This window comes from Heteronotia binoei, chromosome 1 (genome assembly GCF_032191835.1).
Source record: "Heteronotia binoei isolate CCM8104 ecotype False Entrance Well chromosome 1, APGP_CSIRO_Hbin_v1, whole genome shotgun sequence".
NCBI classification, from domain to species: Eukaryota; Metazoa; Chordata; class Lepidosauria; order Squamata; family Gekkonidae; genus Heteronotia; species Heteronotia binoei.
Window position 1 is genome coordinate 191762716 of NC_083223.1, and position 27086 is coordinate 191789801.

At 47.3% G+C, this 27086-nt stretch overlaps 1 protein-coding gene across 1 annotated transcript in view; it reads right to left on the reverse strand.

Moving 5' to 3' along the window:
* XDH (xanthine dehydrogenase) overlaps window positions 1-27086 on the reverse strand; it is a 113240-nt gene that overhangs the window by 3156 nt on the left and 82998 nt on the right. Inside the window, exons 33-36 of the mRNA XM_060245676.1 lie at window positions 22951-23065; window positions 20494-20559; window positions 14797-14985; window positions 1080-1247 (exon numbers count right to left, since the gene is read on the reverse strand). Coding sequence (XP_060101659.1) covers window positions 1080-1247; window positions 14797-14985; window positions 20494-20559; window positions 22951-23065 — 538 coding nt within the window. The remainder of the gene's footprint in view (window positions 1-1079; window positions 1248-14796; window positions 14986-20493; window positions 20560-22950; window positions 23066-27086) is intronic.

Sequence of the window (27086 nt, forward strand, 5' to 3'; positions counted from 1 at the left end):
CCGCACCTCAAAAAGGATATTATAGCATTGGAGAAAGTCCAGAGAAGGGCAACTAGAATGATTAAAGGGCTGGAGCACTTTCCCTATGAAGAAAGGTTGAAACGCTTGGGACTCTTTAGCTTGGAGAAACGTCGACTGCAGGGTGACATGATAGAGGTTTACAAGATAATGCATGGGATGGAGAAAGTAGAGAAAGAAGTACTTTTCTCCCTTTCTCACAATACAAGAACTCGTGGGCATTCGATGAAATTGCTGAGCAGAAAGGTTAAAACGGATAAAAGGAAGTACTTCTTCACCCAAAGGGTGATTAACATGTGGAATTCACTGCCACAGGAGGTGGTGGCGGCCACAAGTATAGCCACCTTCAAGAGGGGTTTAGATAAAAATATGGAGCACAGGTCCATCAGTGGCTATTAGCCACAGTGTATGTGTGTATATAAAAATTTTTGCCACTGTGTGACACAGAGTGTTGGACTTGATGGGCCGTTGGCCTGATCCAACATGGCTTCTCTTATGTTCTTATGAATCTCCTCTAGTCCGGTGCCAGTCATTCAATTCTGCGCCATGAAAGAAAAAAACTGTCGGGCTGAGTATTGAAATACTGCATCCTCTGTAGCTCTCTCTATATCTAGTATGTTCTTCCAAAGAACACAAGGGTTGCTTCTGTGGATTTTATCTTTACAACCATACTGTGAGGTAGAGTAAGCTAAGGTGCCTAGCCCAAGGCCACCCAGTTAGCTTCCCCATAATTTGGAGATCTTCCTGATCCCAATTCAGCTACACCACACTTGCTCCTTTGATGCAGAGAATGGAACAGCAGGGCCCTATTTCTAGTTCAGCCTTGTCATAATGACAAGAAAGCTGAAGTAGTCAGGATGCCCAATGACTAACAATAAACCAAACAGGCAGTTTTCATTTACAAAATTTCTGCCTTCATCAGGTCTACAAAGGCAGCTAATAGATAAAAAACACATAATAAAAACACATCTCAAAAACAATTAAAACCAAACAAAAACACATAATTAAAACAATTTAAAACAAGCTGAAATGCACACACAAAAAGCATAAAAAATACATACCAGTTTGGTGAAGACATCAACACATGCATTGCGTATTCTCTCTGGGGTGGCTGGGCTGTCTAGTCTGAAGGGTTCGTTGAGTCCCGATTCTGCCCTCGCAGAGTATATTGCATCTTTGATGGCATAAAACACAGAGGCTGACAGGAACAGGGGAGGCTCTCCCACAGCCTACAGAGATTAAAGAAAATCAAATACTGTGTTGTAGCATATTCAGCAAGGGAACTGTTTGTAGAATAGATCACCCTTGAGTATATTTAGGGCTTGAAAATGGTCTTCAGGAATTCACAATTTCACTACAAGCATGTTTGGGCAGGACACAGTAGGAGATTTTAAAAATCTCTTTTGCACAATTTGAACTACCTATAAACATTTCATAACATTACCACTCAAAACACACCTTCAGGGGCAAGTAATGTGAAGAAGACAATCTAGAGCACTGTTGTGGCCCTTTCTACACTTAAGCCTCCACCCAGGTTTTCTCTGAGTTTGACTTGTGTTCATTTACCTTGCAGGAAAGCTCTGGACAAAAGAGCACCCATATATCCTGGGACAATTGGGGTGAACTCAGTGTAGTGCAGAAATGGGTGGGGGAGACCCAAGATAAAAACTGGAGTGAACTCAGGTACAGTGCAGAAATGGGGTGGGGGAACCAGATAAGAACTGGGATGAACTCAAGTGTAGTGTATAGGGTTGAACCAGGACAGGGTTGAACCAGGATTAAAGTCTACTATAAAAGAACCTTAAGAGGGAGGACTAGATTGGCTTATAGGAAATAAAGATATGACTTACAGGAAATAAAGAAGAATACTTCAAATAAATGACTGGCTACATCTATGGTGTTGTCAGGAAAGATTCGGATTTCTGGACCATGGCTTACACTTTCGAGATGGTGGTCTTCTATCGGGAGATGGTTTGCACCTTACGGCGGTAGGGAAAAGGGTGTTGGGTAACAGCCTTACTAACCTAATATGGAGGGCTTTAAACTAAATTGTATGGGGGACCAAGACAATAATTCAAAGTCTCATATGATGCCAGAAACTGTGGATAAGAACATTAAAGATTTGAAGAGAGTGGCGCACATACTAGGTAATTCGGTCCCACCCAGCCAAGCGGCCGATTGGCCGCCTTAGGCTGGGGGCCGTCCATTGCCTTCCCTGCTGGAGGAGAGACAATGGTTTGCCCTGAACTGCTGGGGGGTGGGCGGCCTTATATAGGCTGGCCCAGCCCCCTGTGGCGCAGTTCTTGTAGGGCTTTTAGGTATAGCAGCTTGGCCGCGATCAGCTGTTGCTGTGCGGCAAGCTGTTTGAGTGGCAGGCCAGGGACGCTTCAGCTGGGCAGCCTGAGAGCGTGGGACGCTTCGGTGGTTCAGGGCGGAGCGGCGACGGCAAACGGGGACGAGCAGATCGTCTTATCTGCAGGCTACGGGAGTTTTTTGCGGCGGCGGCTGTTCGCCACCCCCCCTTTTCCGGAGCGGTTGGGCCCTGTCAGTGGGGAGAGCTGTGGCTGGGTGCTTCACTGGGGGCTTGGTTTGGGCAACCGCGGCTGTTTCCCCCACCCACCCCCCCTTCTTGCCTTCCTTTTCTTTTGAGTGGGGTACGGCTGGGAGCATGGCTGCTGGTGCTTCTGCGGGGGCTGTGTCTTGGGCGGCGGCGGTTGTTCTTAACCCCCCCCCACTCCAACCCCTCCCTCCTTTTTTATAACATTGTATTATCACAGGCAGGGGGAGTGAGGGGTGGCAAAAATTCCTATGGGATTTTGAGTCATTGGGGGTGCCCCTTGGTGGGGGCGTGGCAGTTTGGAAGACTAACTTTGCTACCCTAGCAGTTGGGAGGGACATTGGCTCAGGGGTGGAGCATCTGCTTGGAAAGTGGCAGGTCCCAGGTTCCTTTTTACTGCATCTCCAATTAACAGAGTCTAAGCAAGCAGGCATTGCAGAGTTGGGTGGCAGTTGAGCAGCAGCTATGGGGCCTAAGAAGGGACAAGGCCCGTCAAAGGGAAAACAGCCCGCCAAGAAGCCGGTTAAGAGGCCCACTCCGGTGGAGCCGCCGGCGGGTGAGGGGGAGGATGTTGGTACACGGCAGGCGATACTTGACCGCTTGGCAGCTTTAGAGGGTGAAAGAGGGTTGGCAGGCCCTTCACGGAGAGTCACGGGGCTCACAGGTTCTGGCAGGGCCGCCACGATCGCATTTCAGAAGGAGGTTCTTGCACGTCTCTCTGCTTTACAGGGCGGGGAAGACGGCAATGAGCCGGACTTGGGAACAGCGGAGGAAGAGCACAGGTAGGAGCCTGAGGAGGTTGCAGTGGTTCTGCAGGACCAGGAAGGTAGGTTGCCGGCACAACCTCGGGGGATGGCATGGCCGTGGGGCCCTTGGGGCCTGATCATAAAACCTGGTTTGGGCACACCTGGGCCACCCCATTCAACGGGTCCCTTGTATGTAGGCGGTGGCCTGTCTACGAGTCAGCAGGTGCTGACTGGTTGGCCAACTATTCTGTCTTCCATGTCGGGGCAAGTTGGGACCTGGTCGCCTTGGCCTTCCTCGCCATCATTGGTGGGACAGTCCGGTACTGAGGGGCGGGGTGACGAATCCCACGGCCGGGGGTGTGCTCCCTTGGGGATCTCAGCTAGCTTCCACTTCATCTACATCCTGGTCCCTGCAGCAGTGGGGAGGTTGGGGGTTTCCAGCACATCCCCCGGTTCCGTACAGTTCGGTGGCTTTTCATGCTATCCCCTTTGGAGATCCGGCTATGCCACTGGGTGATCACCTTACAGTAGCAACTAGGGAGAAGATTTTGAAAGGTGAATACGTGGATGTATTCAGTTTGTTATATAGGGAGTTAGAGAAGAAGCCCAAAGAGGAAATGGATGAGAAAGATAGAAAAAAACTGAAGAAGAGAAAGGTAGACAGGTCATGGTCAAATTGGTTACCGGGGCTCATAATATATGCGGACGTAATTGCTAGGGCGCAGCCTTGGAGGGCGGCCCCTCTTTTTCAATATTGCGATATTATTTATCGCGCTTATAATGATTTTGTTGGCGGTGCGTGGTTTCAATACGATGAAGCGTTCTGAATGCGGGCAGCTGTTAACCCAGGGCTACCATGGGACCAGATCCACCAGCAGCTTTGGCTGCAGCTTATGGTGCCTACAAAACCCAATCTGGGCGATAGATTGGACAGCGGTCATCTGGTTCAAAAAACGACTCAACCTGCTGCCGCCTGCGTTACTGCGGGACAGTCGGTTCAACCTCAGCTGCTTTTCTGGGAGTTTACCTCCCAAGGGGTGTGCACCAGAAAAGCCTGTCGATATAAGCACAAATGTCCGCTGTGCGGGGGCCCCCATGCCTTTACGGCATGCAACAGGTCCAAGACAAGAGGGGGCTTTAAGCGGCCAGGAGGCCCCAATCAACAACCTGGAAAAGGGTCTCAGCCCCATCAGAATGACGGTTCTTAGAGAGTTGTTGCAAGACTATCCGCGTTTGGAGGATAGGCATTTTTTGTTAGCGGGGTTTGAGCTGGGGTTTAGGATCCCTTACCAGGGTCCGCAGATCCCATTTTTGCGTTCCAATTTGAAGTCTGTAAAGGGGTTGGAGCATGTAGTTAGGAACCTAATAAGGAAGGAATGTGCGGAAGGATGAGTTTTAGGTCACTTCCCGGAGCCTCCGGTGCCTAATTTGCGGGTCTCCCCTTTGGGGGTGGTGCCTAAAAAAGCAACGGGGGAGTACCGGTTGATTCACCACTTGTCATACCCGTGGGGCTAGTCTGTTAATGATGCCATTCCGGTTCAATTGTGTTCTGTTAAGTACACATCTTTTGATCGGGCAGTGCGAATTGTACGTCACTGTGGGGTAGGTGCAGAGCTAGCGAAATGCGACATCAAGTCAGCCTTTCGATTGCTGCCCGTGCACCCGGATGATTTTGAGTTGCTGGGTTTTTGTTTCGAGGGGTTTTTTTATATAAACCGGGCCCTCCCCATGGGGTGTTCCTTGTCTTGCGCCGCTTTTGAGCGATTTAGTACGTTTTTAGAGTGGGCGTTACAGTTTAGGACGGGAGTGCGTGACACGGCGCATTACCTAGATGATTTTCTTTTTGTTGGCCCAGCGGGCTCTGGACAATGCGCCTACTTGCTCCGGTCCTTTGAGTGGTTGGCTGCTGAGCTGGGTATCCCATTGGCAGTCGAAAAGACGGAAGGCCCCTCGACTGTTTTGACGTTCTTAGGGAAAGAGCTCGACACCATGCAGTTTTCCCGGTTACCGTTGGATAAGTTGCAGATCTTGTGGGAAAAAGTGGCTGAGGTGAAAGGAAAGCGGAAGGTTACGCTGCTCGAGCTCCAGCAACTAGTTGGCCACCTGAATTTTGCATGTAAGGTGGTGGCGCCCAGCAGAGCGTTTTTGCGGCAGTTCTGTGAGGGCATGACAGCTTTGCACTCGCCCCATCATTTTACCCGGGTTACCAGGAGTATGTGCAGCGACCTGGAGGTTTGGGAGACCTTTTTGAGGGACTTCAATGGTACGTCTTTTTGGCGGGAGGTAATGCTGTTGGAGGCCAAACTGCAGATCGTGTCGGATGCTGCTGGTACCACCGGTTTTGATGTGTATTTTCGGGGACAGTGGTACGCTGAATCTTGGCCTGTGGAGTGGACGAACTCCGATTTAATCCGTAATTTGGCGTTTTTCGAGTTCTTTCCTATCGTAGTTACTGTTTTTATCTGGGGGCATTCCCTTGCCAACCACACAGTGCACTTCTGGTGCGACAACATGGCAGTAGTTCATGTCATCAACAATCTTACCTCCAGGTCTCCCCCAGTTATGAGGTTGGTTAGGGTTTTTACGTTACATTGCCTTGAGTTGAATGTCTTGTTTTCAGCCCGGCATGTACCGGGCTCCAGTAATAGTGTGGCAGATGCCCTGTCTCGCCAACAGATGGTGCGTTTCCGGCAGCTTGCCCCAGAGGCCGACCCTTGTCCAGTGTGCATGCCGGCAAGCTGTGGTGAATTGGAGAGATGAAGTGAGCCGAGCCATACAACTTGCAATAGCACCTAGCACAAGGAGGTCGTATGACCGGGTGGCGAGTCAGTTTTCCATTTTTAGGGTGGGCGCTGGGCTCGAGGAGACTTGGCCTTTTCCTGTCGAGCATCTGCTTCAGTTTTGCGTGCGGCAGAGGGAACGTGGCCTCTCCATAAAATCTATTAAGGGACAGCTCGCGGGGTTGTCTTTTATTAGCAAGGCGCGGGGGTATTCGGAATTGACAAAGGATTTCTGGATTTCTAAGATGTTGGAAAGGTGGTCGCGGGAAGTGGGGCGACAGGTCGACAGTAGGCGCCCTATTTTGCCCGCTATCCTTCATGGACTTTATGCCATCTGGGCCTTAGTTTGTGCCTCAAGTTATGAGCAGGCGTTATTTCATGCTGCCGCGTTAATGGCATTTTTGGGGGCGTTACGGGTATCCGAGTTGGTGGCAATTTTCCATAACGATGTTTCGGGCAGGGCCCTTCAGGTCGGGGATGTAAAGTTGGTGAAGGGACAGGCGGTCATTCGTGTCCGCCGGTCCAAAACTGACCAAGGACAGAGAGGTTGCACGATCACTTTGGACCCCTGTTCTGATGAGGAGCTATGTCCGGTGCGTGCTCTCACGCAATATTTAGATATGTGCGGATCGACGCATGGTCTGTTATTTTGCCATAAAGACTCATCCCCTCTTTCTAAGTTTCAATTTTGGGTAGTTACTAGTCGGGCCTTGGAAAAATTGGGACTTGGGGGTGCAAAGTTTGGCACTCAATCTTTCCATATAGGTGCTGCATCCACAGCAGCAGCTATGGGCTACGAGGGTGATGTTATTCGCCGGGTGGGTCGTTGGAAGTCCGGGGCCTTTCGGACTTATATACGGCCTCTGCCAATGTGAGGGGGTAGCGGTTTAGGCTTCCCTTTAGGATGTTATTGTTATTTATGCAGTTCTAAGTTCTAACGTTTCTCTTTCATAGGTGCTGTGGCTGGCCTGAAAAGGAGGAGGATCCTCATTTGCAGCCACAGTATTGTTTTCTGGGCGGCACATCAGGCCCGTCGGATGCCTGTTGGATCTCAGTTGGGCCTGAGTGAGTGGGCCGTAATTGAATGGCAAGGCCAACATGGCATGAAGTGGGCGGGACTCCTTTCGCTTTTGTTTAAGGAAAGGAGGGGTCCACTGCCACATATCTTGGTGATTCACCTGGGGGAGAATGATTTGGGCTTAATGAAGGGTAAGGCCCTATCACTTCAGGCCCGGGATGATATCACCCCGATCAAGAGGAGATGGCCGGGTGTCCTCGTCCTGTGGTCAGCCATGTTGCCGCGACGCGTGTGCCGGGCGGCTTGGGAGCCAGCAGGCTTGGAGCGGGCCAGGAAGAAGGCTAATAGAGCCTTATGTATTGCCATGGAGTCGGGATTGGGAGTTTATGTGCCCTACCCGTCCATCAGAGCCAGTTGTGCGGACTTGTATAGGCCTGATGGGGTGCATCTTTCAATAAAGGGCAACAAGGCCTTTTTGGCTGAGTTATGGCATGGGCTGGAACATGTTCTCGTTTAGGTGGGGACAGTGGCCTAAACTGAGGCTTGGCTCTGTCTGTGGAGGTTTTACTGTTGGGAACATGTTCTGTTGGGGTATTGGTGAGTTCCCATGGCAACACACCTTTGGGGTGTACGGCGTCTCTGGGGTGACCTAAGCTGCACGGCTCAAGGTTGGCTCCAGGGAGCCTCGTGATCCCGTCACTAGTGAGTTGTCCACATCCCAGGCTGCACAGTGAGGGTGAGGGTGGAGCTCTGTGAATGGGATCTCTTGCCTGGCCGGCCGGGTTTGAACCATTGGGTCGGCTCACACCCAGGGCCCGGGGCCCACCCAGTTTTCGGGTTGAGGAGGTGGTCGGTGTTATGACCCCTGGCTTAACCTGGCCCCATTTTCCCATTTGCCATTAAGTTTAAATAAAGTGGCCCTTTATCCCATATAGTTGTCTGTCTCTTTATTCCGAATGGGGGGGCAATGTTAACTTGTAGGTTTGTACAGAAACTAAACCCTCAGGATTCATAAAACGTGGATTCTGATGTCTCTACACTAATGCACAGAGTATGGGAAACAAACAGGAGGAACTGGAAGTTTTAATGCGGGAAGGAGACTATGAAATAATAGGCCTTACTGAAACTTGGTGGGATGACACTCACATCTGGAATATTCAGGGGTACAACTTATTTAAAAGGGACAGGCAAATGAGAGAGGGTGGAGGCATAGCAGTATATGTGAAGGCAGTATATACTTGTGAGGAAATATGTGAATCTGAGCATGGCAGCTCAGTTGAGAGTCTCTGGGTAAAAATAAAAGGAGTAAGAAATAACAGTGATATTATTGTGGGGGTCTGCTATAGGCCACCAAGCCAGGCAGAGGACTTGGATGAGATACTCCTACAACAGATTGCAAAGTTCTCCAAGAAAAGGGATACAGTGATCATGGGAGATTTCAATTACCTGGCCATCTGTTGGAAACTCAACTCTGCTAAAAATGAAAAGTCAAATAGATTCCTGACTTGTCTTGCTGACAACTTCCTTTTCCAGAAAGTGAAGAAGGAAACAAGGGGATCTGCTATCTTGGATTTGATTCTCACCAACCAGGAAGAATTGATTGAAGAAGTGGAAATAATGGACAACCTGGGCAGTAGTGACCAAGTGATTTTGGAATTAACAATCTTAGGGAAGGGAAAAGCCATACGTAGTCAGACTTATAGGTTGGACTTCAGAAAGGCAAATTTCGATAAACTTAGAACTATGCTGGGTAAAATCCCATGGTCAGAAATATTTAGGAAGAAGGGGGTTTAGGATGGGTGGGAGTTTCTTAAAAGCGAAATAATGAAAGCACAATCACAGACGATTTCTATGAGAAGAAAAAAATGGAAAAAGCCTAAAGAAGCCGAGTTGGCTCCATAAACAGCTCTCTAAAGACTTGAGAAATAAAAAAGACTCCTTTAGGAATTAGAAGGCGGGTCTTATAACCAAGGATGAATATAAACAAATCATCAGTGCTTGTAGAGAAAAAGTTAGGATAGCTAAAGCTCAGTATGAGCTTAGGCTGGCCAAAGATGCTAAAAACAACAAAAAAGGGTTCTTTTCTTATGTTCAGAGTAAGACAAATAGCAAGGACATGGTAGACCCATTGCAAGGCAAGAAAATGAAATTGTAACAGTTATTGAGGGCAGAACTGCTCAATTCCTACTTTTCTTCAGTCTTCTCCTCTGAGGGAAATGGTGCTCAACATGGGAAAAACAGAACATATAAGGAGGGTATGACGTTCCAACCTAGGATCAGCATAGGGATAGTACATAAACACCTAGTTTCTTTAAATGAAACTAGGTGTTTATGTACAGTCCTCAGGGCCAGATGAATTGCATCCAAGGGTTCTAAAAGAGCTTGTGGATGTAATTTCTGAGACTCTGGCTAGTATTTTTGAGAATTCTTGGAGAACAGGAGAGGTGCCAGAATATTGGAAACGGGCAAATGTTGTCCCCATCTTCAAGAAGGGGAAAAAAGACGATCCGGGTGACTACCAAACCATCAGCTTGATGTCTATACTGGAACGTTTTAGAACAAATCATCAAACAGTTGGTCCTGGAACATTTAGAAAGAATGGATGAGATTACTAAGAGCCAGCACGGGTTTCTCAAGAACAAATCAAGTCAGCCTAACCTGATCTCTTTTTTTGAGAAAGTGACTACCTTGCTGAATCAGGGGAATGCTGTAGACATCATTTTTCTTGATTTCAGTAAGGCTTTTGATAAGGTTCCACATACTCTCCTTGTTGACAAGTTGGTAAAATGTGGTTTGGATCCTGTTGCCGTTAGGTGGATCTGTAACTGATTGACAGATCGCACCCAAAGAGTGCTTGTAAATGGTTCCTCATCCGCTTGGAGAGGAGTGACAAGTGGAGTGCCTCAAGGATCTGTCCTGGGACCTGTTTTGTTCAACATCTTTATAAATGATTTGGATGAAGGAATAGAGGGAATGCTTATTAAATTTGCAGATGATATTAAACTGGGTGGGGTTGCAAATACAGTAGAAGACAGAAACAGGATACAGGATGACCATGACAGGCTGGAAAACTGGACTAAAACCAATAAAATGAATTTTAACAGGGATAAATGTAAAGCTCTGCATTTAGGTTGGAAAAATCCAATGCATGGTTATAGGATGGGGGAGACTTGTCTTAGCAGTAGTATGTGCGAAAAGGATCTAGGAGTCCTAGTGGATCATACGCTGAACATGAGTCAACAGTGTGATGCGGTGGCTAAAAAGGCAAATGCAATTTTGGGCTGTATCAACAGAAGTATAGTGTCCTGATCATGTGATGTGATTGATATCACTTTACTCTGCTCTGGTAAGACCTCACCTGGAGTATTGTGTTCAGTTTTGGGCAACGTATTTTAAGAAGGATACAGACAAGCTGGAACAGGTCCAGAGGAGGGTGACAAAGATGGTGAGGGGTCTGGATACCAAATCCTATGAGAAAAAGGTGAAGGAGCTGGGGATGTTTAGCCTGGAGAGGAGGCAGCTGAGAGGTGATATGATCACCATCTTCAAGTACTTGAAGGGCTGTCATCTAGAGGATGGTTTGGAATTGTTTTCTCTGGCCCCAGAAGGTAGGACCAGAACCAATGGGTTGAAATTAAATCAAAAGAGTTTTTGGATCAACATTAGGAAGAACTTTCTGACAGAGTGATTCTTCAGTGAAACAGGCTTCCTTGGGAGGTGGTGGGCTCTCTTTCCTTGGAGTTTTTAAAACAGAGGCTAGATGGCCATCTGACAGCAATGCAGATCCTGTGAATTTACGGGGAAGTGTTTGTGAGTTTCCTGCATTGCGCAAGGGGTAGACTAGATGACCCTGGAGGTCCCTTCCAACTCTATAATTCTATGACCCAGCCTTATGTTCATAGGAAGGCATTCCCCGTAAGGCTCCCTTGCCTGTCAGCTGTTAGTCATGAGTGTTTGGCAATGCACCCAGGCTATGTAGACGCAGCAAGGGGAGGGGAGGGGCCTTGGCATGCCATAGAGTCTACTCTTCAAAGCAGCCAGAGCCGAGAACAGAATGATAAGAAGAAAGCACTGAACCTATGTAAAAATATTGCACACTGTTGCTCTGTGAAAGGAACTGGTACACGAGAGAGAGAGTAAACGAAGGCTGCAAAACTGCCACAAAGGTCTAGATTTGGCAAGTTCTCTCATCTTCTCCTGTGATCTTTTCCTGTGAAACTGCTGTCTATTTCTACTGTTTTGGAATCTTCAGTGACCACCAGCAGAACATTGGAAATCTCTTTTCCCTTTATTACATGCATGGCATCTTCTAAAAACGTTTCAGTTTAAAGAGACAGTTTGTTTCAGTATACCACAGGATTACAGAAGCTATTTGTCACTGACTTTTTAAAAGCTGTACTTGGTGTTTACTTATAGTGTGAGAAGGCTTTCATATAAATCCAATTAACATAACTTGTTTATCGTTTAAAGTATTGTTTATTTTGGTGATTTTTCTTTTTTTTGTTGGATAAAACAATTTTATTGGTAACGTATGGTAATAAATCTATATATCTTACAACTTAAAAAAATTATCTACCCCATATATTACTTTCCACCCACCCCTCCCCCGTTACTTCACCCCCTCAAGTGTTATTTACTTAAAAAAACAAATATTAAAGGTACCCTTAACTATTAAAACAAAAAATTATATTCTTCTTTTTAAAACTTAATCATTATCAAAAATTGTCCAGTGTCCTTTTATTTTCCACTCTTTTTCTACATATCTTCTAAACCTTTTCCACTCCATCTTAAAAACTTCTAAATCATAGTCTCTTAATATTCTTGTTAATTTGTCCATTTCACTCCATGTCATAACTTTTATAATCCAATCCCATTTCTCTGGTATTTTTTCTTGCTTCCACAACTGCGCACACAATGTCCTAGCAGCTGAAAGCAAGTATCAGATTAAAGTTCTATCTTCTTTTGGAAATTTTTCCATTTGTAATCCCAATAAGAAAGTCTCTGTGACTTTCATTACTTCATATCCCAATATCTTAGAAATTTCTTGTTGAATCATTTGCCAATACTGTTTTGCTCTTTCACAAGTCCACCAGATATGGTAGAAAGAACCTTCATGCTTTTTACATTTCCAACATCTGTCTGGCATCTTGTTATTCATCTTTGCTAATTTTTTAGGAGTCATATTTCGGTAATTTTTCTTAATATTTTCTCCAGGAAAGCTGATCTCTGCCAGCTGAAGATGAGCTGTAAAAGCGGGAGATCTCCATGCCCCATCTGGAGACTGGCAATCCTATCAGCAGCATATGGCCCCCAAAGCAGGGCAAAGAAGGCCCACACAATCATTTTGCCTTATGAAAAATGGTGCAGGAAGGGAAAGCTGAAGCTACTCCTTTCCCAGCACCATGCTCCAGCCTTGCAGCACTTGAGCCAGGCCAGGGGTCATGTCACAGGTAGTGCTGAGTTGAGTCCTCAGTAAGATAGACTAGGCCTGGTCAGATTTCCTCCCTTCTACTTCCTGTTTTCTGTCCTAGCAGACTACTTTGCAGTCCTAAACAGTTACACCCTTCTTAGTCAACTGAACCTATAACTCTGCTTAGGATTGTCATGCACATCTCCCACCAAGGCTGTTGTTTACAGCCACAGCTATATCTAAGAATACTGCAACATTGCTTAATAAATGATACGGAGGTAATGCATAACAGATAAAATGCAGTGGAATGAAGCAGAAATGATCAAACTGAATATCTAATTCTCCAAATGTAGTTTATTTAAAGAAGACTCCAGCATCTTTATTACCCTGGTTTACTGCACTAGAGAGAGTAACTACCTTGCATGGAGGGAATATTTATAATGTTATAAAAATTCTATAGCCAGAAACACCAGTAAAACAAATGAATAAATCCACTGTGGTGAGAACACCTTACAACAAACCTGTAGCTTTTAGGACAATGTAATGTGTGCTTGCCCAGCTGAACAGAGTCCATAAAACTCAGCCAAGTAGTTCATATTCAGCCCAATGGAGACAGAGTTGCCAGCATAACTGGTGGGAGACATGCAGGGGAGAGGGGTCCACTCGTTAAACCACAGTGTTTTGCCCAAATGCTAAAGTGTCCCCAGCAATGTGCTTGTGTCATTTCTGTGCACATGGAAAGTGACATTAGTACATCAGGACACTGCACGTCACTCCTCATTTTGTCACATATTTTTCTTCCACCACCCAGCTGAGATGGAAAGTGACTACTGGCAGTGAGGAAAACCCCACCACCAGCAAGAATCTGCGAAACCTAAATGGAGGACAGCCATGTAAATAAAGGCGAGTGTTGTCATTTGATTTCTTCAAGGAGAAGATTGTTGTGACCAGAAACACATCCTAAGTTTCTTTTCTCTCTTTCTCTCTGTTTTTTTTTTACATTTTTTCACAAAAAGAAGAAAGGCAATGTAGAAATGAATATAATGAGAGGAAGAATGACAAACAGAAAGAAGGAAGTAAAAGGACATAGGGAGTAGGGAGAGAAAGAAAGACCATGATGCAGCACAGAGTTAGATATCTGATATCAGTGGGCTAAAGTACACATGATTCCATGTGAGACTGAGGTAAAGTTGCCAAAATCTGGGGTGGGGGGGAGAATTGGAGCTCTCTTGGAATTGTAACCAATCTCCAGACTTAGGGATCAATTCCCCTGGAGGAAATAGCAGTTTGGGAGGATGGACTGTATGACATCACATCCCTGAAAAGCTCTCTAAACTCTTCAAAATTCTGTCCTTCCCAGGCTCTGCCCCCAAATCTCCAGGAATTTCCCAACCCCTATGTTGCCAACTAGGGTTAAAAATCTGAAGTCTAAAAAAGCAGATTAGCCTTATATATTCAATTACAAAAAATTATATCTTGCCCTTCTGCCTTTACAGGGGCCACCAAGATGAGTAACAATTTAAAACATATATTATAAAAATACATTATACAACTATTAAAATAATGCCCTCCCAAACATATCTAATTAAAACAACTTTATAAAGAGTTTTTAAAAATGCATATAAAACAGTAGTAATACATACAAAACAGAACATTGGTTAGGAAGGAGAGGTCATTGAGGAAATATCAAACGAAACAAAAAAAGTCTTAACCTGTTGATGGAAGAGGGCAGCAGAAAGGAACAAACAAGCCTCCCTGGCAGAGAGTTCCAAAGTTTTGATACCTTGACCAAGAAGCCTCTCCCTTGGGTTGCCACCCACCCAGTCTCAGAAGGCAGGGGGCACCCAAAGCAGGGCCGCCAAAGATTACTGTAACAGTTGGCAGGTTCATAAGGGATTATCCTTCAGGTATGTTGGTCCCAAACCATACAGGATTTTGAAGATCATGACCAGCAGCTTGAATTGAGCCCAGAAACAGATAGGAAGCCAGTGTAGATGGGCCAAGACTGGAGTAACATGGTCCCTATAAACCAGTCCAGTCAATATTCTGGCTGGTTCTAATTGTCCCTTGTTCTAATGTCAAAGGACAGAGAGATCTCCAAGCCTGAATGTGAGTCACTGCAACATGAGGGAAAAGTCACTTGAAGAGATGGAAAGGTACTGAAAGGAGGGGAAGCGACATATTAGCAACATGCCCTCCCCCACATCTAAGTGTATGCTTACAAACAGCCTTTGCAGGAAGAGCTGTATCTGTAAATGCTATCATACCTTGGATGAATAAATGGCTTTGCTATTTGGACAGTCTCGGAGAAGAGACACATGGAACTCTGTTGGAATGTCACCAAATGCAGGGATTTTGTACATCCCAGGCCCTCGGGTGTACAGATTGCCTTCTGGAGAATAGCGCAGCTCCTCTAAAGTAAAGAGTCCAAGCCCTTGGACAAATGCTCCTTCTATCTGCAAAAGTAAGCCATAAGTGAGTTACATTCTCCTTTGTCCTGGGTTTTGGTGCTGCAGTGACTGGGGGCACTTTCCATCAGTGCTGGCTTCTGAGCCACTTGCAAACCCTCCTCTCAGTTGAAGGTCTTCCCACAACCATCCACAGTGACCTTTCAGTGCCCTCTCTGTCATCATGCTGCCCTCAAAGATGTTAGAAATTTCCCCCATGCTTTAGAAAAGTGACACAAAATTTAAGAAATAAATACCTGTCTTCTCCACCTTAAACTGGAAATGGCATTCTAAACATTTACTGTACTGCAGCACCCAACTGTATCTTGAACTGTACTGTGTATCACAGTAATGTTATTCAGTGATGAAAACTAGGAAATGCATATGCAGCATTATTTGTTAATAACTTGTGTTGTGTATGTGAACTTTATGTTTTATGTGTGTAGGTAGTTCCTGCCTGGCTCATTGGAGCCTTAAGGACTGAGCTTGGGGACCGGGAACAATGGGAAGCAGGATCCAAATCTCTGCTTCCCTGGACCAATCACCAGGGACCAATCACCCTGCTGGTTCAAATGATGTTCTAGCACGGGAACTTTGGTGTGAATATAGTTGGCTCCGTTGGCCTAGTACTTCAGTCTTAGCTTGATCGTTACCATGCTATAACCGAATAAAGCGCTTTGATCACTTCAACCCAGGCTCTTCATGTATCGAACCCACTATTCAACAACTGGTATCTAAAAGAAGCTGTATAGCTAGTGGCTCTATTAATGTTTCTTTGGTCCTAGAACACTTTTGGAAATAAATACATAATAACCCCATGGTGCAGAGTGGTAAAGCTGCAGTACTGCAGTCAGAGCCCTCTGCTCACGACCTGAGTTCAATTCCAGTGGAAGCTGGTTCAGGTAGCCGGCTCGAGGTTGACTCAGCCTTCCATCCTTCCAAGGTAGGTAAAATGAGTACCCAGCTTGCTGGGGGGATAGTGTAATAACCAGGGAAGGCAATGGCAAACCATCCCATAAAAAGGTCTGCCGTGAAAACATTGTGAAAGCAGCGTCACCCCAGAGTCGGAAACAACTGGTGCTTGCACAGGGGACCTTTCCTTTCCTATTAATATTTCTTTGGGCCTAGAACACTTTTGGTAATAAATACATAATAACTATTAGTAGTTGATTTAGTTACTATTGGTAGTAGATACCAGCTGTTAGGGTGGCCAGACCGTCCCGGTCTCCCGGGAAAGTCCCGGTTCTGGCCCCCAATTCCCGGCTCCCGGGCTGGCTATACCGGGACCATTATAGGCCCTCCAGCGACCAGCGCCGGCCTCTCCGCCGCTTCCCCGTCCTCCGCCACCGGGCCCCGCACGCGGGCCTCCAGTGCAGGTGGAGGCGGGGGAGGGCGTCGGAGAGGCCGTCGCTGGTCGCTGGAGGGCCTCCAGCGACCAGCGCCGGCCTCTCCGACGCTTCCCCGGCCTCCGCAACCGCCCCCGGGCCCCGCGCGCGGGCCTCCAGTGCAGGCGGAGGCCGGGGAGGGCGTCACAGAGGCCGGCGCTGGTCGCTGGAGGCCCTCCAGCGACCAGCGCCGGCCTCTCCGATGCCTCTCCGACGCCTCCCCGGCCTCTCCGACGCCTCCCCGGCCTCTCCGTCGCTGCCGCCGGACTCTCCGCTGCCCTGGAAGCAGGTAAGGCAGGCAGGGAGGGAGGGGGCCAAAAGCGGGGGGGGCGGCTGGCGGGAGGGGGCGGCCTTCCTTCCTTCCTTCCTTCCTTCCTTCCTTCCTTCCTTCCTTCCTTCCTTCCTTCCTTCCTTCCTTCCCTCCCTCCTTCCTTCCTTTCTTTCTTCCTTCCCTCCCTCCTCCCTTCCTCCCTCCTTCCTTTCTCCCTCCCTCCTTCCTTTCTTCCTTCCTTCCTTCCCTCCTCCCTTCTTCCCTCCTCCCTTCCTTCCTTCCCTCCCTCCCTCCTTCCTTTCTTCCTTCCCTCCTTCCCTCCCTCCCTCCCTCCTCCCTTCCTTCCTTCCCTCCCTCCTTCCTTCCTCCCTCCCTCCTCCCTTCCTTCCCTCCCTTCCCTCCCTTCCTTCCTTCCTTCCCTCCTTCCCTCCCTCCTCCCTTCCTTCCCTCCCTCCTTCCTTCCTCCCTCCCTCCTCCCTTCCTTCCCTCCTTCCTTCCCTCCCTCCTTCCTTTCTTCCTTCCCTCCCTCCCTCCTTCCCTCCATCCTTCCTCCCTCCCTCCTCCCTTCCTTCCCTCCTTCCCTCCCTCCTTCCCTCCCTCCTTCCTTTCTTCCTTCCCTCCCTCCTCCCTTCCTTCCCTCCTTCCTTCCCTCCCTCCCTCCTTCCTTCCTTTCTTCCTTCCCTCCTTCCCTCCCTCCCTCCTTCCTTCCTTTCTTCCCTCCTTCCCTCCCTCCCTCCTCCCTTCCTTCCTTTCTTCCTTCCCTCCGTCCCTCCCTCCCTCCTCCCTTTCTTCCTTCCTTCCTTCCCTCCTTCCTTCCCTCCCTCCCTCCCTCCCTCCTTTCTTCCTTCCCTCCTTCCCTCCCTCCTCCCTTCCTTCCCTCCCTCCTTCCTCCCTCCCTCCTTCCTTCCTTTCTTCCTTCCCTCCTCCCTTCCTTCCCTCCCTCCCTCCTTCCTCCCTCCCTCCCTCTGGCCACCCCTGGAGTAGACAATACTGACTTTGGTGGACCCAAGCACTGATTCAGTGTAAGGGAGCTTTGTGTTTGTGACTGGACTAGACAATACTGACTTTCGTGGACCCAAGCACTGATTCAGTGTAAGGAAGCTTTGTGTTTGTGACTGGACTAGACAATACTGACTTTCGTGGACCCAAGCACTGATTCAGTGTAAGGGAGCTTTGTGTTTGTGACTGGACTAGACAATACTGACTTTCGTGGACCCAAGCACTGATTCAGTGTAAGGGAGCTTTGTTTTTGTGACTGGACTAGACAATACTGACTTTCGTGGACCCAAGCACTGATTCAGTGTAAGGGAGCTTTGTGTTTGTGTCTTCTGGTGCAATTTTGTTCTCAGATCCTGTATTTACTTCATCAGTACATGGGATAAGGCACTTTCTCAACTGTGCTGCATAATGCAGCCTATTTATTTTGTCCTGTTCGCTCTGTTGGCTCTATCTGCGCCACCTTCATCACTTTCGGGGTGTGGATCCCCCAGTGGGGTGGTCTCCCAACTCCCTCCGCCAGCTGTTTCTGATAGCCCTGCGCCCCCTCTTTCATTTGATATGTGTCCCGTGCGGGTGCCACCCTCCCGCCGGGAGATGCCGCAAAATGAGCCCCCTTGAGGCTTATGGCGGCAGGGCTCGGGGGAAGCGAGCTAGACTGCTGTTCTTTTGAGGGGTTATAGAGTGTTTCGAGCCCATCCCTGTGGCATCGGTCCCATCGTTGTGGGGCCCAGGGGGCCGGCGCAGCGGCATGCTGAAGCAGCCTGTCGGTCACTTCCGGGTTCCTGTCCTGCATCTCGACCTGTGTTATTAGTGACAGGCTGCTTCGGCGTGCCGCTGCGCCGGCCCCCTGGGCCCCACAACGATGGGACCGATGCCACAGGGACGGGCTCGAAACACTCTATAACCCCTCAAAAGAACAGCAGTCTAGCTCGCTTCCCCCGAGCCCTGCCGCCATAAGCCTCAAGGGGGCTCATTTTGCGGCATCTCCCAGCGGGAGGGTGGCACCCGCACGGGACACATATCAAATGAAAGAGGGGGCGCAGGGCTATCAGAAACAGCCGGCAGAGGGTGTCGGGAGACCACCCCACTGGGGGATCCACACCCTGAAAGTGATGAAGGTGGTGCAGATAGAGCCAACAGAGCAAACAGGACAAAATAAATAGGCTGCATTATGCAGCACAGTCTCACTGGAATCTCACTGGAATCTGACTGGCTTCTCAGCGTGGAACCCGTTCTCTCTAGTCTTCTCACTTTGAAAAAAGTAAAAAAAGAGTTTTATTTAACTTTATTTCCCCCTTTCCCTCTCTATAAATAATCTTGGAGTTTCCGGCGGTGATATTTGGGGGATTTTTGGGGACGTCACAGGAAGTGCTGTGAAGTCACTTCCTGTTTCCGGCAGTGGCATTTGGGGGAAATGATGTCACAGGAAGTGATGTCACTTCCTGCTTCCGGCAGGCGGCGTGGGGGGAATGATGTCACAGGAAGTGATGTCACTTCCTGTTTCCGGCAGGTGGTGCGGGGGAAATGATGTCACAGGAATTGATGTCACTTCCTGTTTCCAGCGGTGGCATGCCATCACCGGAAGTGACATCACTGGAAGTGACGTCACTTCCTGTTTCCGGCGGTGGCATGACATCACCGGAAGTGACATCACCGGAGGTGTCCCTGGCTGGCCTTCAGACATTATGGCCACCCTAGCTGTTTGCAACCCAGTTATTTGTCTGTGCAGCTGGAGGGGATGTCTGCATAAAGCCTTTGCAGGCATGGCCCACTTCCTCACTTAATTCTAGAGATTACTAGCTAATACAGGAAAGCACAAAGCTGGGCTGCATGTCTGATTCTAAGGGCCCAACGCCCAAAACTTCAATCTGCAGCTCAAAATAGACAAAATCCAAAGCTGCCAAGGAAGGAAGAATGTGGGACAGATCTGTGATACTTGCCTCTGAAGATTGCCGGATTCAATTTAGGGCTTTTAAACTTGGGGGACATGTGGAACTCCCTCCTCCTTCAGAGTTGCCTGCTGTCTATTTTATTGTCCTTTCAGAGCCAGGCCAGAACACTACTTTTTATTCAGGCTTTTAGCTATAGGGTTTCATCACTTTGCAATTGTCTTTATAGTCAGCTTCTGTAGCCTCAAGGCTGCTATGAGATAACATTTTGGCTATTATTATGCCCCTGGTTTGTTTTTTTATTCTTTTAATATGAATAATGTTACAGTTTTTGTTTTTATGATTTCATGTATTGTTTTCACTCTGTAAGCCACACAAGCAGCTCTCTCAAGAGGCAGCCTATACATTTTCTAAGTAAATAAATCTAACACAAAAATACAATTAAACAGGAGCAAAATAAACTATCAATAAGTGTCAGATTAAACATCATTAAAATGACATTTTTAAAAAAGCTTCTAGAACCTTTAGTAATCCGCTGAGGTAAAGAAAAACCACTCTAGAGTGAGCAACTTGAAGAATTCAATTTAAACAGAGTTTAGGATAATTTCCTTAACAATGTCCAGATGGTGTAAAGCAGGGGTGGCTAATGGTAGCTCTCCAGATGTTTTTTGCCTACAACTCTCATCAGTCCCAGCCATTGGCCATGCTGGCTGGGGCTGATGGGAGTTGTAGGCAAAAAACATTTGGAGAGCTACCGTTGGCCACCCCTGGTGTAAAGGAATGTATCATTGTGTCAGTAAACTGATAAGCAAAGAAGCTAATAAGAAGTTAGACATTAGCTATCTTTCAAGTCAACTGTCCATGTTACCACTGCTGTTTATCAAGTCTGTTGCTGCTCATTAACCAATTTAATCTGTTTGCTTGCAGTGCATGCCCAGTTCTACTCTGCAAAGAATAACCATTTACTGCTTACCTGCCCTATGTCGATAGCAGGGTTCAAGCTGGTGCCAACATCCATCACAATGTATGTACGGAAATTCTAAAAATGATTCAAAGTAAAGACTGTATAAGGACAGAACTAATCAATAATCCAAGCTGAGTCTCTTTTTTACTCGTGTCCCATCATGGCCAAGCTATGAGGTGGAACCCTTGGGGTTCATTGACAAGCCACTTATCTGTTAGCTTCAACCACCCATTTTCAACACAGGAATCATCCCTCCTCAAAACTCATCTCTTCTATGAAGGCTTTGGCATGATGCTCTTAGGGCCAAACTAGATGTAATGACAACTCCATGGCAGCCACAAGGATGCCACCACCATTTTAAACTGATTTTAAAATGCTGAAAAGACCCAATTCTGATCTGGCCCACAGTGTGATGCTCTTATTCCCCCTCTCCATCTTTCCAAGTGCCAAAATAGCCTCAGGGGTGGGGAGTGGGGCCATAGCTGCACTTGATAAAGCACAAGGGGCAGGCAGGAGCACTTTAGCCCACAATGCTGATTGGGTCCTCCCAGCATTTTAAATAGGAAGCAGCAGCCCAAGGACAGCATTATGTCTAGTTTGGCCATCATTATTCATTCCCTGCTGAAACAAAGGGCCAAACTACATAATCTATCTTTTGGCATGGTTGAAATACTCCATATGCAAATAACTCCCTGCCAGGGCTGTTTCAGCTTGGGGAAATAGTGCTCCAGAGAAGGCAAGAACACAGCCAAATATAGATCCTCCTCCCAAGCTACTGTGTGCCTTCAGGGAAAGTGAATCAGATCCAGGAACCAGACCATATTGTGTAACCATATTGTATAACTTGACCTTAAGGCTGAATCCACACATTCTTGGATATAATGCTACTATAGATTTTCATACTCCAGCAGAAAAATCCAGGAGGTAAATGATAATGTAATATCCACTGTAGTTCCTACCTTTGTGAAACTGCACTGACTGCATATTCTTCCTCTGTTTATTCTGCCATCTGTGCTGCTTGCTTCTGCCTAGCCCAGTAGGTCTCATTCCATAGCTTGCTGGGAGCCACATTCACAAATCTCATTAACCAAAAGAGCCCCATTTACTTCCAAACCTGGGTTAGAGTGGTCAACCTCCAGGTGTCACCTGGAGATCTCCTGCTAGTACGATTCATCTCCAAATGACCAAGACGGATTCCTCTGAAGTAAATGGCTGCTTTGGAGGGAGGACTCCATGGCATTTTATCTCCTGAGGCCCTTCCCCTCCCAAACCTCCAATATTTTGCAGCCCTAACTTGGCTTGAGGCCTACAGGGTGGCTTGCAGCTTACATGGTCCTCTAGCAGCAGCTGTTTCAAGGTAGAAACCACCTGCCTACCACCAGCCCCACTAGGCTATGGCCTTGCACACTTTTCTGAAATGTGGGGCAAATGTTATATTGGGAGAAGACTTCAGAAGAGCCACACATTTCATTTTGAAGAGCAACATGTGGATTCCAAGCCACTGAGTGAGTATCACTGGCATAGCCTATGCCAAATTTTAGATTGTGGGCTCCCAGGCAGGGACCAGACTTTTTGTCAATACACTGTCTAAATGATCAATAAACAATTCAATAATGGGTGTTTTGGGTACTTCAGGAAAAAGTATTGATAGCTGGAGCCTTGTGGACTCAGAGGTGCTGATCTTCCATACCTTGTATGGGCAATAATCCTCAGAAATGGTCCAGAATAAGATACATAATTATTACAAAGGCAGCAAGAAATCCTGAGTTTTTGGATCCCCTGGAAGAGGTCATAGAGGGTGTTGGCAGAGTGTATATTTCCCCATCTTTGCCTATACGAAGCCGCCTGTTGTTTGGCCCAAGCATGAGAACTGGGAAAGTCGTACCAGGAAATGAGGCACAAGACTGGGGGTGGGGGAGGCAGTAGTAACAAAGGAGAATCAAGTAAAATCAATTAGTTCTCCCTTCCAGGGCTTTTTTTTTTCTGGAAGAAGAGATGTCGAAACTATCGAAAGGGAAATGAAGGAAAAACACATGGTGCCCCTCATGAACTTTTAAACATTTTTTGATAATTTTGTTTCCACAAAGAGGTTCTGGAACTCCATTCCACCACGTTCCCCCAGGGGAAAAGCCCTGCTCTCTTCCATTGATGCAAACTGCAAACACAGAAGGGAGAAAGGGAAGTTTGGCCTGATTCCCCATTGCCACTGAAGTGCAGCAGCACCCCATCCTGGGATGCGTTTTGTTTGTGAAGCTCTCCGCAGAGAAATGTTTCAGGACAAAAAGCTTGAGGAAGGCAAAGGTGGAGAGCAATTTGTTGTCCTGCACCTTCTGTGAACTCTTCTGGTAGAATCAGCCTAGAAATGCCAGAGCTACAAACTAACTTCCTTATCAGTTATATTCTGTTACATAAGACATTCTTGACTGAAACAAAGAGGCACTGTTGATATCTTCCTAGGCTGCTCACCTTGTGATCACCTGTCAGGCAGTCTATCTCAACCTCAGAGCAAGCTACACCATAGGAGAAATAATGGAAGGCCTTTCCTTCATTCTTCTCAAAATCATACCCAAGGTCAGGAATTCTTGGAAAAGAACAGAAAACTAATCAAGGAATTAAATCAGTATGAAGTTTACTAACTCACTGCCATTGACTCAGAAGTCACCATGCTTCAACAAAGGAACTTCAGAGGGAGAATTTAGCATAAATTTACTGAATTAAGTGCCTGTAAGTTTTATTCTATTTGTTTAGGCTTCCTCTTACACTACAAGTGTTAAAGTATCTTAGTAAAACTAGGGAGACTGGTTCTCAAACTACTTACTACTGCTCTTATGAAAGGTCACTGTGCTTACTGTTTATTCATTTGAGCCTGACATCTTTCAGTTTTCAAGTCTGCAAGCCTGTTTGCAGTTTTTTTTCCTTTACACATTCATTTTTCTATATGATTCTCTGTGTGTCTAACTGCTAATTAAGGATAATCATGCATCTGATGAAGTTGATTCTAGCTTATGTCACAATAATCTATTAATGTTTAAAATGCCACCTCCAAAATGGCTTTCCACCCAGTCACTGTGCTATTAATCTCTGCTAACAAGAGTTTCTCTTTGGGCTGTTCACATTTGATGGGATATTGTTGCTTGTAACATGGGATGCTTAATCCTCTTACTTGGCATGCCTCAACAGAAAATAGTCTGACTTCTCTAAATGCCTCTAACCATCACATCCAAAGTCCATAGCAGTAAGATTGCTGCCAGTCAGCTATTTCCCCACTTCTTTTACCCTGGGCAGACCAGACAGTTTGTTAATTGTAAATGTGTAAGAAGGTAGGATATCCCAGTTAAGAGGAAGGAGAAGAAACTGTGTGAACTTTCCCCAAATCTGAGTATTCTTCCCTGCCAAGAGAACAATCAGTTTTAGGATATTTCAGCATTTCCTCCTGTTTTATTTCAACTGGGCCCTGGGGCTTTGGGGGTTCGGGAGAGCTGCCCTGTGATTTCTGTTCAAGAACTGGAATTGGAGGCAAGTGTTATGAGGACTGGGTGTTTCCAACCTCCAACATCTGCATGAAAAGGAAGATATGAGTTTAGCTGTGAAATCCCTCCAAGCCAGCATGCTCTCAGTAATGAATTGGAAAAGCGGGGGGGGGGGGGGGGTCTGGATTGCCCCTACCTATCCTACTAGCAAACTTCAGAGGATGCAGGACAAACAGAAGTTTCTATCAACAGGCTCACATGGTGGTCTTCAACCCTGGGCTGGGACCCTCGGGAAAAGAAAAATAATGCTAAAAAACTTGTTGTTGATCTTGCTGTGACAAACTGGCATGGCTACTCCTCTGGAAACAGATATGTAAGTCCTTATCAATCTAGCCATCATGAAAGAAAGATTACTGAATTGTATCAAGATGGGTAGCTGAGTCAGTCTGTTTGTAGCAGTAGAAAAGAGTAAGAGTCCAGTAGCACCTTAAGGACTAATAAAAAATTTGGCAGAGTATGAGCTTTTGTGAGTCATTGCTTACTTCTTCAGATACAGCTAGAGCCGCCTTTCTGGCGTTGGCTTCATGGTCAGGAACTCCATTGCCTCCAAACTCGAAAACCTTCCAACAGGTCACTCAGATCGCATCATGTCCATGCGCCTCCCACTTCAAAACAAGCAGCATGCAACACTCTTCAGTGTGTATGCCCCAAGCAGATCCTGCAGAAAAGAACAAGTTCTATGCTGATCTACGCAACCTCGTACGGAAGACCCCTACAGAGGACAAGGTGATCATCCTTGGCGACTTCAATGCCAGAGTAGGTAAAGACTCGGAAGCCTGGAAAGGAGTACTTGGCAAACACGGCATTGGCAACTGCAATGACAACGGGCGCCTCCTGCTAGAATTCTGCATGGAGCACCAGCTCACCATCACCAACACTATCTTCCAGCAGAAGAACAGTCTGAAGACAACCTGGATGCACCCACGGTCCAAGCATTGGCACCTTATCGACTACATTCTGGTGCGCCAGAGAGACCTTCGAGATGTCTTACACACCCGAGTAATGCCCAGCGCAGAATGTCATACGGATCATCGTCTTGTACGCTGCAATCTCCGTCTTCACTTTAAACCCACACCCAGGAGAGGAGGTATCCCTCGGAGGAAGTTTCAGGTTGGCAGCCTCCAGTCAGCCGAAGTTAAAGCTGCCTTCCAGGCAAAACTCCAGTCAAGAATTGAGGACCTCAGTTGCCCCACAGACCCTTCTCCAGAAGCACTCTGGGAACACCTAAAAACTACCGTCCTGCAGATCTCTGAAGAAGTCCTCGGGTTCTCCACAAGGAAGAACAAGGACTGGTTTGATGAGAACAATCAAGAGATCCAAGAATTACTGGCAAAAAAGAGATCTGCCTACCAAGCACATCTTGCTCAGCCCTCCTGTCCTGGGAAAAAAGCAACCTTTCGCGCTGCATGTAGCAACCTCCAGCGCAAGCTTCGAGACATTCAGAACGAGTGGTGGACCAAGCTTGCAGAGAGAACCCAGCTGTGTGCAGACACTGGTGATTTAAGAGGGTTCTACGAAGCCCTGAAGGCAGTATATGGTCCATCATATCAGGCTCAGAGTCCCTTGCATAGTGCAGACGGCCAAGTGCTCCTCACAGACAAGGCATCCATATTGAACCGGTGGTCGGAGTATTTTCAGCTTCTCTTCAGTGCCAACCGCGTAGTTCAAGATTCAGCAATCCACCTCACCCCACTTCAACCGGTGAAAACAGAGTTGGATGAGATCCCCACCCTAGAAGAGACTGTTAAAGCCATCAAGCAACTGAAAAGTGGCAAGGCAGCAGGAGTTGATGGAATTCCACCAGAGATCTGGAAGCATGGGGGCACAGTACTACATAGCTCACTTCACAAAGTACTTGTCACCTGCTGGGAACAAGGCAAATTACCACAGGACTTTCGCGATGCAATCATCATCACCCTATACAAGAACAAAGGGGAAAAGTCAGACTGCTCCAACTACCGGGGGATAACCCTGCTCTCCATCGCAGGCAAAATCCTTGCCAGAATACTCCTGAACAGACTGGTGCCCACCATTGCAGAAGAACTCCTCCCAGAGAGCCAGTGCGGCTTCAGAGCTAACAGGAGCACCACCGACATGGTATTTGTTCTCAGGCAGCTCCAAGAGAAATGCAGGGAACAGAACAAGGCTCTGTATGTGACTTTTGTCGACCTTACCAAAGCTTTCGATACCGTTAGCAGGAAAGGCCTGTGGCAAATCTTGGAACGTTTAGGATGTCCCCCAAGGTTCCTCAGCATGATCATCCAACTACACGAAGACCAGCGAGGCCAAGTCAGACACTGCAACGACCTCTCGGAGCCCTTCCCAATAGGCACAGGTGTAAAGCAAGGCTGCGTTCTCGTGCCAACTCTCTTTACGATCTTCTTTAGCATGATGCTTCAAAGAGCCGCAGTAGATCTAGATGAGGACGATGGTGTCTACATCCGCTATCGCACCGATGGCAGCCTGTTCAACCTGAGGCGACTAAAGGCACACTCCAAGACAATGGAAAAACTCATCCGAGAGCTACTGTTTGCTGATGATGCTGCACTCGTCTCCCACTCGGTATCAGCTCTGCAGCATATGACGTCCTGCTTTGCAGAGGCTGCCAAGCTATTCGGCCTAGAAGTTAGTCTGAAGAAGACAGAAGTTCTCCACCAGCCTGCACCCCAGGAAGATTATCACCCTCCCTGCATCACTGTGGGTGAATCAGTTCTGAAGACAGTCCAGCAGTTCAGCTACCTGGGGTGCATCATCTCCTCAGATGCCAAGATCGACAAGGAGATTGACAACAGGCTGGCAAAGGCAAACGGTGCATTTGGCCGACTGCACAAAAGAGTGTTGAGCAACAAGCATCTGAAAAAAGGCACAAAGATCAATGTTTACAAAGCGGTTGTGATGACAACCCTCATCTATGGCTCCGAATCGTGGGTTTTATACCGTCATCACCTACGACTCCTTGAGCGCTTTCATCAGCGCTGCCTTCGCACCATCCTCAACATCCACTGGAGTGACTTTGTGACCAACACTGAAGTCCTCAAGCGGGCAGAGGTTACCAGCATCGAGGCACTGCTG